The 18,631-nt window shown below is 43.1% G+C and overlaps 1 protein-coding gene across 1 annotated transcript in view; it reads right to left on the minus strand.

Moving 5' to 3' along the window:
• Positions 1–3,677: 3,677 nt before the first annotated feature.
• Positions 3,678–18,631, minus strand: part of gpc4 (glypican 4) — a 39,306-nt gene continuing 24,352 nt past the window's right edge. The window contains exons 2-9 of the mRNA XM_050041762.1: positions 17,122–17,280; positions 11,189–11,586; positions 10,640–10,805; positions 9,619–9,749; positions 9,382–9,528; positions 9,168–9,292; positions 8,044–8,225; positions 3,678–7,943 (exon numbers count right to left, since the gene is read on the minus strand). Of these exons, the coding sequence (XP_049897719.1) occupies positions 7,717–7,943; positions 8,044–8,225; positions 9,168–9,292; positions 9,382–9,528; positions 9,619–9,749; positions 10,640–10,805; positions 11,189–11,586; positions 17,122–17,280 (1,535 nt within the window). The 3' untranslated portion in view covers positions 3,678–7,716. The remainder of the gene's footprint in view (positions 7,944–8,043; positions 8,226–9,167; positions 9,293–9,381; positions 9,529–9,618; positions 9,750–10,639; positions 10,806–11,188; positions 11,587–17,121; positions 17,281–18,631) is intronic.

Raw genomic sequence — 18,631 nt, forward strand, 5'->3', positions numbered from 1 at the left:
GGTTACAGTGGTACACACGTGAACTGAGGGGGAAAAGATGAAAAAAATCCGTGACGGACGGCAGCTGCAGTCAGTGGAGCTTAAAACGAAATGTCTAAAGTAGGGCTGTCAAACTCATTTTAGTTCATGGGTAACATACAGCCCAAATTTCATCTGAATTTGGCCGGACCTGTAAAACCACAATAGAATAAGCCATAAATAACAGCAACTCGAAATGTTTTCCTATCTTTTAGTGTCAAGAAGTACAAATGCATCCTGAAAATGGTCATAACAGATGATTAACAGCCTGAGATGTCTTCAGAAACATTAGTGCAATTGAAACAATATGTCTATTTTTACACATTTTGTCATTCTACCACTCACATACATTTCCAATCCTGTATAGTAATAGTGGCATCACCGCACCAAATTAAGGTGAAAGCTACTGAGGAAGGAGGTTAGATTATCCCCTGCCTTACAGACCAGTTACAATCAAACATTTTGGCTTTGCCTGAGCAGTAGGGTTCCACCAATATTGTTTTAAGTTAGAAGTCCAAAGAGCTGCTGATTCACAATAATTTGCACAATGTTCAGTATCTTCAAATATGACCGCAGTAAGTATTCATTGAGAGAGAACAGTGTTGTGGTCAGAGTGAAAAGTCTCTTAAGCAGCATTTAACATGAAGTAGGCTATCCACTGTTTAACTTGCTCCTGAAATCTGGCACCTCTAAGCCTTCACAAGTGCATCAATATCAGGTGTGCAGAGTCATCCAGTGGGCTGGATCGGACCCTTTGGGGGCCGGTTCTAGCTTGCGGGCTTATATTTCACGCTCCTGATCTAAAGGGTCCCGTCTGATCCCAAACTTAGTTTTGAAAGGACAGAGAGTTCTCCATTTTTCAAGTCCAGTAAGGCTTGAAGGCTAAACTTAATTGATTGATCGGAGATTTGATCCTTCTGGTAACATACTGTATGTATGTTGTAATAGCGCCTAATTAAAGCTGATGTGTCCTCTCTCTGTGTTAAATGGGAGTGAAAACACCAACCACATCTTAACCAGAAGTGTCACAAGCAGATACCCGTCTTGCCAGACAACAACAGTTGGTGTTGTGAGCAGGGAGCAGGATTTTAGGAATATTGAGGCCATGAGTTAAAGTTCCTGACCGCAACTCCACCCCATTCATACATTTTCAGCCTGACACGCACAAAGACTAATACTTTTTTTTCATCTTTTATTTTCTTTCCCCTACATTTAGGCCTAGCTTATGCAGTGGTGTGGTGGAGGATATAGGCAGGTGCACAGTGTATACTCACCTCTTTGTCTGGCCATTTACCCAACTATCAGCCAAAAGGCTTTTGTAATATATAGGAGAGTATACTCACTTCTCCCACGCACCTCATCAACTATCACTACACCACTGACTTTATGCATTTAACAAACCAAATGATATTTTCTGAAAATGTTATTTCCCTGTGCAGTCATCTAATAGCTGTTTCAAAGCCCTCTACATATGCTGCCTCTGGGATCCATTTTTGATAAATATAATATTCTGTTTCATTGTTTAGCAGATAATGTACAGATCTATTTATCTATTCCTCTGCTCAACTGTTTACATAATGTCAAAACTTAAATTTAACTTACTTAGTCTTAATAAAAATATGACAGAGATTGTTATGTTTGGACGTCCCGACCCATAGGTTGACTCTGCCGGATCTCTTGGCCCTTCAGCTTTTCACAGTCGACCATTTGTTAAAAATCTTGGTGTGATTTTTGGCAGCTCTTTCAGATTTGATAAACAAATTAGTTGTCAAAACTAGCTTCTTCAAGTTAAGATGATCTCAAGAGAACTATTCATGCTTTTATTACCTCTTGGCAAGACGACTGTAATTCTTTTTTATGTGGGTGTAGATCAGTCGTCACTACATTGTCTGCAGTTTGTACAAAATGCAGCTGCTTGTGTTCTAACTGGGAAAAGAAAACGGGATCACATGACACCAGTATTGGCCTCCCCCCACTACCATCCTATTTTTTGGCTTGTTTTTAAGGTTCTAAACAGTCTGGTGTCACCTTATCTAACAGAACTCTTGTATCTTTGTACTCCAGTTAGAGCACTGAGGTCGACCTATCAGATGCTCCTGGATGTTCCCAGAAGCAGACACGTTAACAGTGGCAGCCTTTGTGGTGGTTGCCCCTAAACTCCGGAACAGCTACCTATTCAAATAAAAACAGCTCAGACTATAGAAACCTTTAAATCACAACTGGAGAACCACCTCTTCTCGTTAGCATATGATTGATTAGAGCTTGACACTTTGACTTAATTTTCTGTTGTGCTGCAGTTTGTTCTCTATCATGTTTATTGTTCTCTTCTGTTCTTATTGCTGTTTGCTTCTGTATTCTGTATCTGTTTGGGTATTTTGTGCCTGTTCAGCACTTTGGTCAACTGCAGTTTTAAAATGTGCTCAACAAATAAAGTTTAATTCGACTTGACATTGTCAGGAATATAATTCTGATGGAGACATACTAAAGCCTTTTTATTTCATTGTGATTTTATTTAATGTCTTGTTTATTTTATCTAAAAGCACTCAAATCTAGAGACGGTGAGTCTAATAAATATAAAATTAAACTTAAAAACACACCATGTATAAACGTCTCCATTGGTCATTAAATTCCCTAACTGTCCAGAAACAGTGCTGTGGGCACAACCTCTTCCCTGGTTGTGAATTCAGAGCAAACACGATATGGTCTTCAGTCCCTCCATCATTGACTGAGGATTAAAAGTCTGTGATTTAACACATCCGAAAACTTTAAACTTGTTTCAGAAGCTGCCTGTTTTTCAAGTTTTAAGGTTTATTGTCATGAGGCTATACAATACAGTACTGCACAATGACAGGCAGTTGTGGCCCCCTCCACACTACACACAGAAAATGTATAACATTCAAATATTTAATTTGAATAAAATATAAATAATAAAACAGAGCAAACTACATAAAAATAACATTTAAATAAAGGAAAATAAACTATATTCATATATACAGTATCATATTTACTACATGAACACATACAAAAACATATGTGTGATATCAGTGTAATATGAGTATGCAGACATTTTAGTGCGAAAAGAAAACTTTGGTAATGATGAGAATGAGGTAGTGCAAAAGGCAATGGTATGGTAATGTGCAATGTCATTTATGTACGGCAGAGTGCGGAGGACGAGGTGGAGTTGAGGAGTCTCACAGCCTGAGGAAAGAAGCTGCTCTGTAGTCTGGTGGTACAGCAGCAGATACCTCTTTATCACTTGCCAGACAGCAGCAGGGTGAACAGGCTGTGGCTTGGGTGGGTACTGACCCAGTTACATCAACATGTGTATTTGAGTGTCTTGTGTGTGCCAGGATGTGCAGGAGGATCACAAACACATTGTGCATGTAACAGTAGTACTTGAGGTACTGTAAATTAAAGAGGTAGGCACTGTCTGGAGAACACACATACTGCGTGGACTTAAAGGACTGGCCAAGAGTGAAAGAACTGAGCATCTGAACTGGCGCACTGTTTCTCCAGAGTGATGATCGTGACAGACCTTAAATGAAGATTAAAGAAATTTCATGTGTCACGGTCACTATCTTGAGCCGACAGACATCTGTTAACATATGATGTATTAATGAAAAACTGTAGGAGATGCAAGAGGAAGTGTGACACACAAGTTTAGCTTTAAAAGGTAATTTTACTGGTTCACAGCAGATACAGTTTACATAAAAACTGAAATATCATTACAAACAGGTAACACAGAGGCAAGGTGTTTTCTGCCAACTCTTATGTTCTGCCCTTAAATGTCAATGAGGAAGTCATTTTGTCTTTACCTGGCCTTTAATTGGCTGATGGGCCATGACCAGTGTTTAAAACCGTATGTGTTAGATTGTTGTAGTTTGTAGTTTTAAGTAATTTAAAGAGACAGCTCACCCCAAAATCTGAGACATTTTCCCTTTCACCTGTAGTACTATTTACCAGTCTAGATTGTTTTGGTGTTGCAGAGTGTTGGAGAGATCAGCTGTAGAGATGTCTGCCTTCTCTCCAATATAATGGAACTAGACTAGCAATGTCTCTTTCCAGAATTCCAATCATGTGGGAACTATGTTCTTTCTACCAAACTTCACCGGCTGGTCAAATCATCATACAAAGAGAGGCATGCATCTAGTGCTAGCTCACATAGCACCACTGAGCTAGCTAATGTTACAGCTCAGTGGAGGAGGACGCCATTAACATTTACAACTAATGCTGTCACAAGGAGGCTGGTGTTGTTTGGTAGAAAGAGAATAGTTCCGACATGAAACTGCTCACAATAAGGTGGGTGAATTATTTTGTGTAACCAGGTCGTGATTTTTGCAAAGAAACATCAAATTACATCTACTTCCATTATACCGGAGAGAAGGCAGACATCTCTATGGCTGATATCTCCAACACTGGGCGACTCACACCAAAACAATCTAGACTGATAAACAGCACTACAGGTAAGAGGAAAACATATGTATTTTTTATCTTTGGGCAGACTATCCCTTTAACTGCTGTTATAAAAAAGCCTCCTGAAACAAATCTAATGAATGTTACCCATTGCATATCAGTCCTATTAAAGAGCTCTACAAGTAATGTTGTGTAATGTGTGAACTGAAATGCTTTTTTGTTACAAGTCTGAGGTTATTAAAGGCTCACTGTGTGGTGTTTCACAAATACAACAACAAATAACAAAAACTCATCATCAGCTTAATAAGGTTTCAACAAAATCCATCATCTGTTGACGACTTCAGACAGACTCCCACCTGAACTGTCGACTTTTACATACCAGTCAATCAGTGTTGATAAAATGACACCATTCAAACCCATTTAAATATTGGCAGTCTTTATTTCAACAAGACTAAGAAATGTTGTTTAATATACATTTTTTTTCTCTTACAATTTAACATCTATCTCATCTTGTTTTTTCCATAACATTTAGGAGATACTCTGACAAGTAAAAATCTGGTGTACTGTTACGGCCTCTTTTAGAGACATCTAAACCGGCTGCTCTTTATTTACACTTTTTATTCTTCTCAGTCAGTCACTCAGTCTCTCCTCAGAAAATGAGTCCTCTCTGTTCTTGTGGGCCAAAGGCTGATGGAAGGCTTTCAACACCTGTCCAACTCAACTTTTAAGTCACCCGACTGAAGTTGTCCTGTGGATCGAAAGAACAACATCCAGCAGCTGGACCAACTCCTGGCAGCCGGAGAAATGTTGCTGCCCTGGCCCGCAAGCACAGACATTTACCATCATCACCCAAAACATTTCCTCTTTAACTCTCAGAAAGTTGGGTTTCTTCACACTCGACACAACTCTTCCACATGACACGAACACATGCACAAGCCCTGGTAGAAATGTTGGTGGAACACACAAATCCGGAGAACTGAAACGGTCACATGTAGAGGTAACACCCGATCACGCTGCTGACACACAGCTTCATTATTTTAAATTAAGGCTTCAGTATTTTATGTGGGTTGCTTAGCTGTTACATCAGATCCTTCAGATTCTTAATATTGATGTCCTCATTGATTTGTTCCAGTCTGCTAGTTGATATCACTTTTTTTTTGTCAGCTTACAATCAACCTGTCAATTTCAAAGCCTAACAACAGGCACGACCATCTGGTTTCACTGCAGCCAACTGTTTCAGACCTGCAGGCAATCCATTTTTCATTTCTTTTCTTTTTTTAACAAAATGCATATTAAAAGCCCCCAAGTCTGATCAATTTAGTAAATTATTTTTGGGAAATTAATTATTTTCACCTAGGATTTGCATTTCGAAACATTCTGAATACTGTGTTTTGGATCATCTATGTCAGTTCTAAAGGCATGTTTGCAATGACATTAAAATACATGCATAAGTTACTGTACAAAAGCTACATGAGGCAGCATCATTTTAGAGATGAAATGGCCAGTCAATGCAACTTACAGACCCCATTATCGAATTAGAAGACATAGAAAATCTCTTGTTGTGCTTGTCAGCTGGTAACAATATACTCAGACACCCTACAGGGAATCCAAGCACATGATAGATACAAATCATCAACACCTACATTCTTTTCTTTACCTCAACAAGTTGCTAATAATGTACCGAGGTTTTTAAAAGAAAAAAAAAAGAAAAAAATTCAGGCACCATACATTGCATTCATTTTGGTAGCACTTGTGACAATACTTCAACATTCCACCTCAGGTTGAAATGATGAGAATGTGAAGGTGAGGATAGGTAGATCAAATGAGTCCATTTATACTGACACAGGCCGTTTAAGAGGCACAAGTGTGTACTGTGAGACGGGGGGACGTGGGCAGGGAAAAAAAAAAAAAAAAAAAAAAAAGCACCAAAAAACTGCACACTGACCAAAAGTGCCCCCCGATATCTGTGCACACTGTCCTCTTCCACCACCTAAAACTAGCAGTACAATCCACTGTAGTACCTAATATATATCTTCATACCAAAAATAGCTAAAAATTACAACACCTCTTTCAACATAAAACCCTGTATTAAAATAATCTTTTCTTGATTTCATTTGATCAAAGCACTGTCTTTTGTTCCTCTTCTCTAGTTTAATGTGAAACGCTCTGAACATACATGTCGCCACCTTCTCTTTTTCAAACAAAGTAAGACTGTATAGAGTCAGATCCTCTGTGCTGAACTGCGCTTACAACACCAAAAAAGGGCATTCAGGACTTGTCAGCTTTGCCTTCTTTAGGGTTAATGCCAGGGGAGTCCTTCTCCTTCCTCGCCAGTTACCTTTCACCAGGACGCCAGCCACATATCTCAACTCTATCAGACACTTTCAACTCAACATCACTAGATTGCATTGGCAATGAGAGCATGCATGAGGTATGACCTTACTATTGAACTGTTTCAGCCGAAGAAATTAAATTAAAAAAAATTAATGAAGGAAATTAAAAGTTAGGTTGTGATAATGCTCATAGCAGACATACAATATGCATATGCCCTGAAAGCTCTTCAAATAATGATTCCATCCCCAGGTCAAATATAAACACCTGTGCTTCAACTTCTCTCGCTGTATTTCTGAGACTTGACAAGATTTTTATCGTCTCTCCAAAGAGATCAACAGCTAGCTTCATCATTTCTGACTGGCTGTTGTGTGTAAATGTATAAATGCACGGACTCAAACGTTCACAGTATGCACATAAAAATTATTGTCATGAATGGTTAATATTCATATTGTTTCGTGACTAGTTGATCTCTGAATTTTGGAGAGACAGAACATCCTCAGAAATATGAAGATATGTCCCACCACAGGCACTCAATGTTCAACCAAACATCTTGCTTACTATTAAAATATCAGATGGCAATCATTGAAGAAGGCACAAATATGTATTATGAGATTAAATTGCCAAAACAAGACAATTATATGATGTTTGTAACGCTGCAAGCAGAACCATAGTGTAGCTCCAAAAGAGCCATAAGGAGTAAAGGTTTATCTGGGGGGAAAAAGGGGGATTTCTGGGGAAGAAAATCATATTGCTGTACACTGATGTCCTTAAAAACATACAAACAAATAATTAAAAGTGAAGTTATTGTAATATTAAGAAGAGTCCCCCCCCCCCTCCCAATGGCGGACAGTCCAAGGTCCTGAAGGCAGTCTTTTTAAAGTCTCTCTGACAGTTTTCCCCTTCGCTCCGTCATTCCTGATCGTTCTCTTCCTCTTCCTGCCCAGCCAAGTTTTATCTCAAGTGGGGAGCCAGCAGGGCCAGGGCCAGCCCGCAGAGCGCCAGCGCCATGCTTCCCTGTGAGACAACCCCCCCGCCCGAAGGACCTTCGCCCACCACCACTTGATTGACCCTAGGATTGCCAGGGTTCGGCGGAGTGGAGAAGTAGATGTCCTGGTCTGTGTCGCAGGACGGAGAGTCACAACCGCTGCCGCTCTCCTCTCCTCCACTGCCATCGTCATCTGGAAAACGACAGACACGAGGGTCAGATGTGTACAGCCAGGACGTGATGTCATGAAGAAAATCATGAAGAATATCAAAAAGAACGTAAATGATCCTCACCATCCTCACTGTTATCGACAGAGATGTCATTGCCGCTGTGCGCAGCTTTGAGCCAGCTTGTCATTTCCTTCAAAACTGCGATCTGACTGCGAATCACAATGTCAGGCTTTGTGATGTCCACGTCCACGTCAGGGTTTGATACCTGATTGGCCAGGCCATTGCCAATGACAACTGACTCGTACCTATGTAGAGTGAGAGTCAATATTAGTCTTACTGTTGGATTATCTAACCATACTGTATATGTGGGATGTGTGTGTGTGTGTGTGTGTGTGTGTGTGTGTGTGTATATACCCCATTTTGTTAGTACCAGGACTTTAAAATTTAACTTGTTTTAATAATAAACATATTTTCTCAGAGTTCCTTTGAGTTGTCTCAACGTGTGACAGTGGAACAGTGTGTGACTGCAGCTCCCATAGGGCTCTACATTAACGCTTGCCCAGGGTGAGTAAACTCATGTTCAGGAAAGTGGAATGCTTCATGCAATTTTGCAATCTGGGAAGTGAAAAATGATTGTGATATCTAATGTAATGTTATCTGAAAATAAACAGCGTACTGTATATCACTGAAGCAGAGCTTTTCCAGCTGAGCTGCGTGAATGAGTCTGTCTCATCACCAAGCAATAAACAGGATGGATGAGAAAACCTGACATACTGGACACTACAGAGATTAATTCTTGGGTCTGCTACATCATATATGATATAACATTACTAATGTTAAATATCTCTGGAAGGCTGGAGGAGAGAGAGTTACTTTTCTTGCTCAGAAGCTAACATTAGTCATCAAGTTCTTACGAGGGCTCTGGCGCTATTGAATCCCTTTCATAAGTTTTGTCATCCAGCCTTGAACTGCGGTGAGGTTTTAAAAGACTTTTAAAATAAACCCATGATGATAAATCTGACACTGACTGTCTTCTGTGATTATTTATTAATTTTTTCCATGTTGAAGACAGTTATTGTTGTTAGCTGTCCACTTGCCGTTCAAGATGCCTTGAAAGCCTGCTGTTTTACATTTTGCCGTGGTATAGTTTCAGTGTCGAGACATTCAGGATGGTATCATATTACAGTTATGAGTTTGGTATCATGACAACACTAGTAAGCATATGTGTGTGTGTGTGTATATTTTACCTGCTTTTTGCTGTTCCGTTCCAGCACTCGTCCCCAGGTGCGATCCTCTCCCCTGCACACACTGTCTCTGGCAATGTGGACCAGAACTTCTTTGCATGTTTCAGCTTCTTCTTCACATCACTTGTCTGAACAGAAAACATGTACATGTCAGACACAACCTCTTAACGTAAAGCAGCAGTAGTCTAGTCGTGCTCTGTCTTTTCTTAGTTCTTACCAGTCGATCTAAACTCGTCCCGGCAGCAGTAGTGGGCCTAGCATCGGGACTGTAAGGGCGGAAGCGGCCGTTAAAGCCTGTATCTTTGATGGAGCGCTTGGAACGGAAGGCCATGCTTGGTTTAGGCTGCCCACATCCCTGGAAAACCTGTTAGAAATGAACAAAAGTGAAGTTAGTGGAAGTGTATCTCCTCGTTACTTGTCTTTCTTTTTAAAAATTCTATGAAGTGATACTGACTTTCTGCGACACTTGCATGCTGTTCTCCTGCATGTTCATGATAGCATCTGAAATCTTCACGTCGATGGGATCCATGACCGACTCAAAATTAAAGGGACCTTCAAGCCTCTCTGCTAGACTAAGCATGGCATCTGAAAACCGGGACATAAGAACATGAAATTAAAGAGCGGACAAGACACTGATTCAGGATTTTCTTCAGTCAAGCTCATTAGAAAAAGCTGCCACTAGGGGGAAGCACGTGCCCGAGAGCAGGAGACAGTTAACCAGTGAAACAGAGCCCTCGGATTACAGCAGAGTGAAGCTGCTGCAGAAACCAGACGCCTTCACAGACAGTAGCAGCGTCAGCAGCCAGGGATAGAAGCATGTAATGGTGTTATAGAAGCCAGGAAACATCTTTAGTCACATGAGTCTGTCATGTAGAATCAATATAATACATGCAGAGAACAACAGTGCATAGATACAGCACCCTGAATGTAATGAAACTGATCTGGGTCTGTGTTTACACAACACAGGAGCTGCATTCATCCTGTGGGTCATAACATGTACAACTTACACTGCCCCTCCCTCTCTGCCTTTACTTATACAAGATGCTAAAGAATGAGGAACGTGTTTGTACATGAGTTTTACAGTAAAAACTACTGCTAAACTGAAGTGCAATTAACCCGCTAAATACACTGGAAAAATATTAATTTGTCTCTCATCTAATTACCCCAGTTTCATCCCGACCCCAATCCCATCATGTCACACTGGTTTCATGCCCATGTGGGTATAGAGGGGTGCGTGTTTAGATAAGGCTTAAGTAGATTAGGTTAGATTAGATTAAACTTTAATGATTCTTTGGTGAAATATGAGCATTGCAGTGGCAACTTGTAAAGGAACACAGAAGCAGGGAGTTGTATAAATATACTCTGTGGCCAAATCAAACACTTTAAGCCAATTTTGGTTATAGCAGGGTGCACTCTCGGTCATTAGTTTAATAATGGCTGCAGAAAGTGTCCTTGATCACACGACGGTTGCTTACCGAGGAAGTTGTTCCATTCCGTGTCCAAGTCGGCCTGGTTGGCCAAACACCCACGCAACACATTCAGACAGTAATTCTGGCAGGGTTTCAGGGCCACTTGGCCCGAGCAGTAGGGACAGTACAACATCTTCATGGCCGCTCGCACACAGCTGGGAGAGGCACTGACCTGGAGGAGGCAGGGGGCAGTCAGCAGACTGTTATCATTTCACCACAGCAAAAACACTCATCCAGCTCCGTCACAGACACGTACTTAGACTGTGAAAAAGCACAGCCATTAATTTTATAAGCCAACTCTACAAAGCAGGATAATCTAATCATCAATGAATCACTTAGTGCAGTGGAAAAACATGCCATACCAGAACAGTCAACGTGGTTTATGTTATCAGAGACACTGTAATGGAACCGCAGCCAGTTTTTCCAAGATATGAAGTCAGAAACACAGAAGGGAGGGACGGACAGAGCTTTCTGGAAAAACTTTGTCCCAAAGCAGACTGACTGCTATAGCTTTTTGTTGCAGAGATGAATGCTTCACAAGCAACTCTCACTTACCGTAGAAACTTTATTGACCACCTCCGGCATGAGTGTCAGGCCGCGCACGAAGGTGCGTGCAGCAACAAAAGCCCGTGTCAGCTGGATGCGGAGCTTGCGAGGCACATCGCCGAAGGGCTGCAGCTGCTCCGTGTGCCGGCTGACGCACTCCATGTAGGCGTCGCTGAATTCGTACTGCACGTTGACCAGCCGAAACATCCTCTCCAGGAGGTCGGCCCAGAAGTCTGCCAGCATAGAGTCCAGGTTGACGGCAGCGCTGCCAGACACGTAGTACCGAGTTAGGGCCGCAAAGAAGTTCTTGAACAGTTCTGCGTTTTGCACGTACATCATCCCATACGTTCGCACAAACATGTTGTGCAGTGAGACCTCTGCATTTTTCAAAAGCTCACGGAAAAACTCTGTGGAGAAAAAAGTGGAGGGGGATTAGAGTGATGACTAAACGCTGAGGCTGCCAAAGAGCCAGAACAAACAATTTTACATTGTTAACATTTCATGTCCGTCTACAGGGAGGGATTCATTTTAAAGATGTGACAAAGGAAATTGAATTTGTATGATGGATAACATATTGCTTGGGACAGCTACAGAGACTGAGAGCTGATTTTATCAATCTGTAACTCAATAACATTTTATGAATTGTGTTGTTTGGGCACAGAGAATTCACACTTTTTGAGTATCCCATTACAAAACATAAGGCAACACACAAGCACATTGTGAGGTTTTCATCAAATCATTGCAATATACAGATTCCAGCATGACCACAGTGTTTGTAAATAACTAAATTATTGCTGTTGTCTGGACAAAATGAACATTTCAAAAGTACTGCTGCCACAAGGCTGTAATATAGCACATCTAAAAGATGTTGATATGTAGAGCCCTCCACCCACACTTTCACTTTCTGACTCTGAGCCTGTGCTGCTGCTGCTGCTGCCACCATTTGAAATCAGATTGATGGTTATTCCACTTCACCTGTGCCCATGTCCTGACATTTTGAGTATCTCAACAGAAACAGCTTAGGCATAAAATCTTGGATGAAAGGCAAAGGAATGTGTTGTGGGGAGGGGGACGTTTGGAAACGAGGAGATGAGAGGAGTGAAGCAGGAGGGGTGAAAGGTGGAGCTGGAGCATCTCTGTCAGGCTGAGCGAGCAGCCAAGTATGGGAGCGGCGCTGCTCCTGGCTCTGTGGACTTGCCATTCAGCAAAGACGTCTCTCCACATCAAGCCGCTTCAAACTGACCACCATCAATGGCATTTTTCTGTTGTCACATTCCATTCGCTTTCCTTTCTCCCGGCTTGTCTTGGACTGTCCTTCAGAGGCATTTTCAATAGGATTACTGAATAATGCGACCCCCCCCCCCGTATATGGACCTGTACCCCCCATCCAGCCCTGCATCTCCCTCCCTCCGCTGCTTTCACTTCATCAGTTTCTTCAGAGAGCTCTCTTCACTAGAGACAGGGAACAATGACCTACTTCATCCTGAGGAATGTCCATCACCCCCCTCACCGCTTTCCCCCACCCCCAATAATCCAGGCCCCCCTCTCCCACGGACACCCACTCCTCACCCCCCAACTTTCTTAATCTGAACAAAATGAGAATTCCTCAGAGTCTCTGAAAAAATGCTTCACCTTCAGTCTCGCGTGCATGCAAGCATACACTTACCCCCTTTCACTCATCTCTCTTTTTTTTATCCGCTCTCCGTCTCCCCCTCGCTGCCCTGTGCGCACAAAACTTCTGTCCCGCTGCAGTTTCTCTGGGTGCCCTCTGCTTGGCTTTGAAATGTAAAGTTCCCATGCTCTCACAGAGGGAGTCACTAAACGCTCCCTGCCACCAGTACACACACACACATACACACACACCCCAAGTAGCGCTGTCACTTCCACTTCAGACTGACACACTAAAAAGAAAAAATGAGGCAGGGGAGGGGTGAGGGCGGCTTGGGGCGGGTTAAGTTGAGGGCTTTTTTAACTCCAAATCCCCACTGTGTCGCCAAGGATACCGGAAACACTGCAGCCCCTCCATTTACCTCCCCACCATCGTTGCAGCCCTCCCTCCCCTCGCCTCCAACACACACGCATACACACACAAAGCCAGGGGAGAGGGCACCAAGTTCCACGCTCCATTGATAGAGATTAAAACAAAAGGTCCACCCCCACCCCTGGAATGTCATAGTAGCCACAAGTTTAAAGTCAGTGAAAGGAGACGGAGGAGGTGAAGAGGAGGAGGAGGAAGAGGCATGAAGCAGGAGGACAACCCCAAACTTCTCTATTTCCTTTCTACAGTTTATTAGAGCGGTAATGCCTATATGCTAAACAGATAAGCCCTGTAATGAGTTTGGACAAACCCACTGGTTAAAAAGAGAGCGGCCTGTGCAGGGTGTGTGTGTGTGTGTGTGTGTGTGTGTGTGTGTGTGTGTGTGTGTGTGTGTGTGTGNCGCGCGTGTGTGTGTGTGCGTGTGTGTGTGTGTGCACGCAGTGGCAGCGGGGGTTTTGGCTCAAACTGAGGGTCTGAAGTATGAGCTGCATTACACAGGCATCTTGCATTGTCATTAAAAACAGTTTATGACACGCAGCCGTCTGCCAACGGGCCGAGGAGCTGAACACTCCCTCAGGATTTTTCCATTAAAAAATGCGCCTGTCGCTCAGCCAATGGCCTGAGAGAATCTGGGTGAAAGGTTACACGGGAGAGAGTGTAAGCTGTAGCGAAATGTAAAGAAGAGGGACAACTCCTGCCTCTGTGAGTGTTCGTCTTTTTCTTGCTCCCTCCCCTCGCCCTGTTATCATTTCCACATGTTGCAGAGAAGACCCTAAATTACGAGCAATGATCTTAGGGCCCAATCCATCACAGGAACAGAGGAGCTGACCGATCTCCTCCCACTCCTCCCTCCTACTTCCTCCTCCGAGGAGCTTCCCCTTCTCCCCCGCACCCCCACCCGTGTCCCTATAAACTCTGCTCCTCCCAATCCCAGCCCAGGCAGTAATTGCATCCTATTTGTGCCAATTAGTCCCTGCGCTTCTCCCTTTTCTTATGGGATGGGATTCTGTCCCTCCTGCTGTTGGACTTCGGGGCTTCAGATGGATGTCTCTTGTTGTGTGTGTGTGAGTGTGTGTGTCTGGAGACAAGGGGCCTTAATCCAAGAGCTTAAATCCCAGACATAGGCTAGCTCTGCTGGATGGGGTCAGTGCAACAGGACAAACAGGCTGAGGCCAGGACAAACACACAGAGAGGGTAGAACTATTTCTGGCACTGGTCTTAATTGGCCATGACTCCTAGCTCCAGGCGCATGAGAGCCTGCCTAATCACATACACTACTTCCTGAGTTTGTTAGTGTGTGAGCGCATGTTGTTGTGTCTGTCTTCTTGTACAGTTGCAGCTGTGTTTATGCACATATGCATCCCACTTCTCAGGAGCAATTAGCTGATGTCGTCATCCTGACAGTCCTCTTAAAGACAATAAGCACTTCCTGTGCCAGTTTCACCGACGGAAGTGCCTCCTTCAGGGTGTCTCGATGTGACAACAGGAAATAATAGGATGGCAACCCGAGCCTGTCACCGTATCCAGTGAGAGAGATGGTCTAATGGCCCAGGTGGAAGAGAGCACAGCAGGCCTTTGTAAAGAGATCCCACATCTAACAGTTTGGAGACAGCAGCAACCTGCCTACAGTGATGAGGAGGGGGCACAAAAGGGGAGGAAGGTAAATGAAGCGCAGGGGGGAAGAGTTTCACTGTCAGCTCGCGGACTGCCCCCTCTTGGTCAGATAGATGACCCTACACTTGTGCAGTCTTTGTCAATTTCTGTATGACTTTTGCACAATTAGTCTGTTGTAAAGAGTATGTTACAGGAAAAAAAACTTTGATGGAAAACTAAAAAAGCAATGATATTTAAGCTGCATTAGAAATATTAGTGTGGCGGTGTGACATAACTAAGTGAATGTGGACTTTGATCAGGAAAAAATTCCCTCAGAAAACACTGCGCCGAAGCTGCAATCAAATTCGACAGCAGACCTTTTATAGTTGTGTCTGAACACTCGGAGGAAACTGTCAAGACAACTGTGGATCCTGTATCAGTTCCTCAAAATCAAAGACTGAGAACTCCTTTTAGTCTTGCCATATTTCTCAGATGCTTAACAGTCATACAGGAACACATCCATTATTAAATCTGCAGACAAAACTTCACCACCTGTAGCCCCAATAGACCAAATGCAAGGCAGCTACAAGAAACTTCAATGAATTTACTCAAGCAGGAAATCATTCTCTCCTTATTACCGTAAAAAGTACAGCTCTGTTCTCAGGGGAGAAAGCATGAAGGTGCTAACTATTTTATGCAACTGTGTGCAAAAAAATAAAATAAACAAATTAATAAAATAGCTTTGGTGCTGAGTCCAAGTTTTATAATGGTTGGGAAAATCCTGCAGTTAATTCTGGCATCATGTTGGCTAAAATGTTGGTGACATTTTCATGTAAACAAACAAACATGTAAACACATCGTGCGATATGTGTGATATATGGACATGACTTCTATCATTCTTCAGAGTTCAGTAAGTCGCAAATGCATTTTTGTCTGACAGGCCTAACCACAGGCTCTGGGAACTTGTTATTAGGACTGCATTGATTAATCTATTACTTATCAAATATTAATTTCTTGTGTCTTTACTCCTCTCTGACAGGGAACTGAGTATGTTTGGGTTGTGAACAAAACAAGACGTTTGATGACATCATCTTGGGCTTTGGGAAACACAGTCCAACCATTTTCAACCACTTTATAGACCAAACAACTAATCGATTCATCAACAGGTTAATTGACAATGAAAATAACCGTTAGTTGCAGCCATACTTGTGATGATTATTCACAGTTTGCTATTATGTTACACGCCAAATGAGATTAACTGTTAGTTGCAGTGTTGAAACAATGTCACACAAAGCACCAGTTGAATCCTGCCAGAAAGCATCAAGGACATGAGCAGAGTTTGGGGGACATAACTAAGTGCAGAATCAAGAACATACAATAAAGAAATGCATGCAGGGATCAATATGATCAACAGTGAGACATTTTGTGTGATGGGAAGCGAAAGGATGGTTTCAGAGGGGTTTGTGGGAGAGTGGGGCATGAGATGGGGACAAAGGGCAGTAAGAGAGGAGAAAAAGAGGGGCGGGACGGCTTGAGCAGCCACTACATTCCGACACGTCACATTCCTGTTCACATCTGGCTGCAATACACACTCTCCTCGTTACTGACTATCCCTCTCTCCCTTTCACGGACACATAAGATCTGAAGGTCTCTGACCCTCCTATGCACAGGCACGCATGTGTACACACAAATGTAAACCACGCACATACACGCCCTCACAAGTAAAATGCCTATGTACTCAGACACTTAAACAGCCAACATTTCCTATCTTTGTCAGTTAATCCTCTTCTCTCTATATTATCAAGCTTCTTTTCCAGCTGAGCTGCAGTGGTGGCACAGTCTGGTGGCTGAGGGTAGTCAAAGCTGCCCCGCCACCTCAGTGACTCAGCACTGTTGCATGTTCCCATGCGCTCCCACCCTCAGAAAGGGAAACCTGATCCCAATATTTACAGGCATACACACATGTGCTCATGCACAGAGGAACAGGAAGTACAGAGAAGACTAAATCTGAAGATGTGTGTGGTCCGTCTGGAAGCGTGCACGTCTCTCTGGAGAGAAGGGAGCGGGTAGTGGGGCAGGGGTGGGGGGGGCAATGGGGCAGGGAGCTGAGACGTTGAGAGACAGGTGGACGGGCCAACAGACACAGACTGACTGTCTCCGCTCAGGGCAGTGCACTGGCAGGTGGAAGCGTCCGTCAAAAAAATCATGCAACACAAGTGCTTCTACGGGGACGGCAGCCAGCAGCACAATGTAGTCTGCTGAGAGGCTGGTGTGCATGTGCGCGTTTGTTTGTGTAAGTGTGTTTGCTTACTGTCAAAGTGGTCGTGCCTCTGTCTGAAGGTGGATTGTAGGTTGGTGCTAAGCCTGGAGACGGGAGCTTTGATCTCCGTGTGGCTCTGCTGGCTCAGCTTCTCCTCCATCTCCACTGTGCAGCAGGAGAAACCCTGCGGACACACTTTCAGGGGGGCTCCTGGAAGACATGAGGAGAGCACACTGTTAAACACCATACAGGAAACTGTCCCCAAAGGTCACATTGATACAAAATATTTCCAATCAGTCGTTTTAAAATAAAAAGCATGACCTGATTAAAACACAACGTTAGGCCTCTAATGGTGATTCAAGTTAAATAATACACTTTAAGACCCATTCAGAATCTGTACACCTGCAGAGTGGCTTTGTTAATGTCTGCGGGGTTAGTCATTAATTGAGCCAACTGGGCAGCTTTAGTGGATATTTTACTTGTTTGAAACACACACGTATCGATCATTAACACAATTTCTTGCTTTTGTATGCGATGAAACCTTTCAGCTACTGAGTAACAACTTCACCCCTCACCAAATCAAATGCACCTTGGCTGTGAAAACCCCCTTAACTGCACTTAAGTGGATTAATTGCAACACTCAGCTCAGAGCAGTCTTTAGCCGGCCACTTTATAGAGCCTTGCTCTTATCCTGGCACTTCCCTGTCCTGATTGATAGTTCAGTGCTGTAGCTTTCTCTGAGTGCTGTGTCCTTCTAAAACAGAGACTTCTAAGAGGAGAGGATTAGCTCTGCACCCACTTCGCTAGCAAGAAGGCTGACTCCAGACATGTGAACACTGATGCACAAACATGTAAAAAAAAAGACTTATTTTCCCGCTCTCATTATGGCTCTACATCCACATAGGGCAACATTCTGACAAACAGAAAAAAATACATTGTTAAAAATGCAAGAAAATGACAGAAAGAAGCCTGGTGTATCATGAAGGACCTTCAAAAATTCATATGATTTTCATGTGACCTCAGACATCTGACTGTCACGTGATACATTGTTGGACTGGTGATGCTCTCTTTTTTTAATGCCTGCTCTGTAAACAAACAGCCGAAAGCCACCTGCTGGAAAGAGTGTCAAGCTGCTGGCTTAAGTGGCCCTCACATGCCAAACAGGAGAGATGTGAAGTGTTTTTCTCTTTTGGAACTTCAGTGTAGCTGGACAAATGTTCTGATTATGTGGGCAGACAAGTTTTAACTATTTAGACATTTCCAAACAGATCAGCATTAGTGTGGACGTGGTCTTGGACCGAGCCAAGGCTCAACTGTTTTCCACTCAAAACAATTATCCAAAACCCAAATACTGTCTTTGATAAAAGAGCAACTGACAACTTTGTCAAAAGTTAGTTTAACATCCAATTAAAAGGAGGGTCAGGGGAGGACGAATGCAAAGTCGCAGCTGCAATAATGTTTTGTTTTAAACATGGCTGTTGGAATTTGGGAGAACACAGGGATCCTTTCACTGCATCGAAGCACCAACGGCCTGTTTGGTTTTCCCCACCAGCTCGTGCTC

The sequence above is a fragment of the Epinephelus moara genome, chromosome 4, assembly GCF_006386435.1.
Source record: "Epinephelus moara isolate mb chromosome 4, YSFRI_EMoa_1.0, whole genome shotgun sequence".
NCBI lineage: Eukaryota > Metazoa > Chordata > Actinopteri > Perciformes > Serranidae > Epinephelus > Epinephelus moara.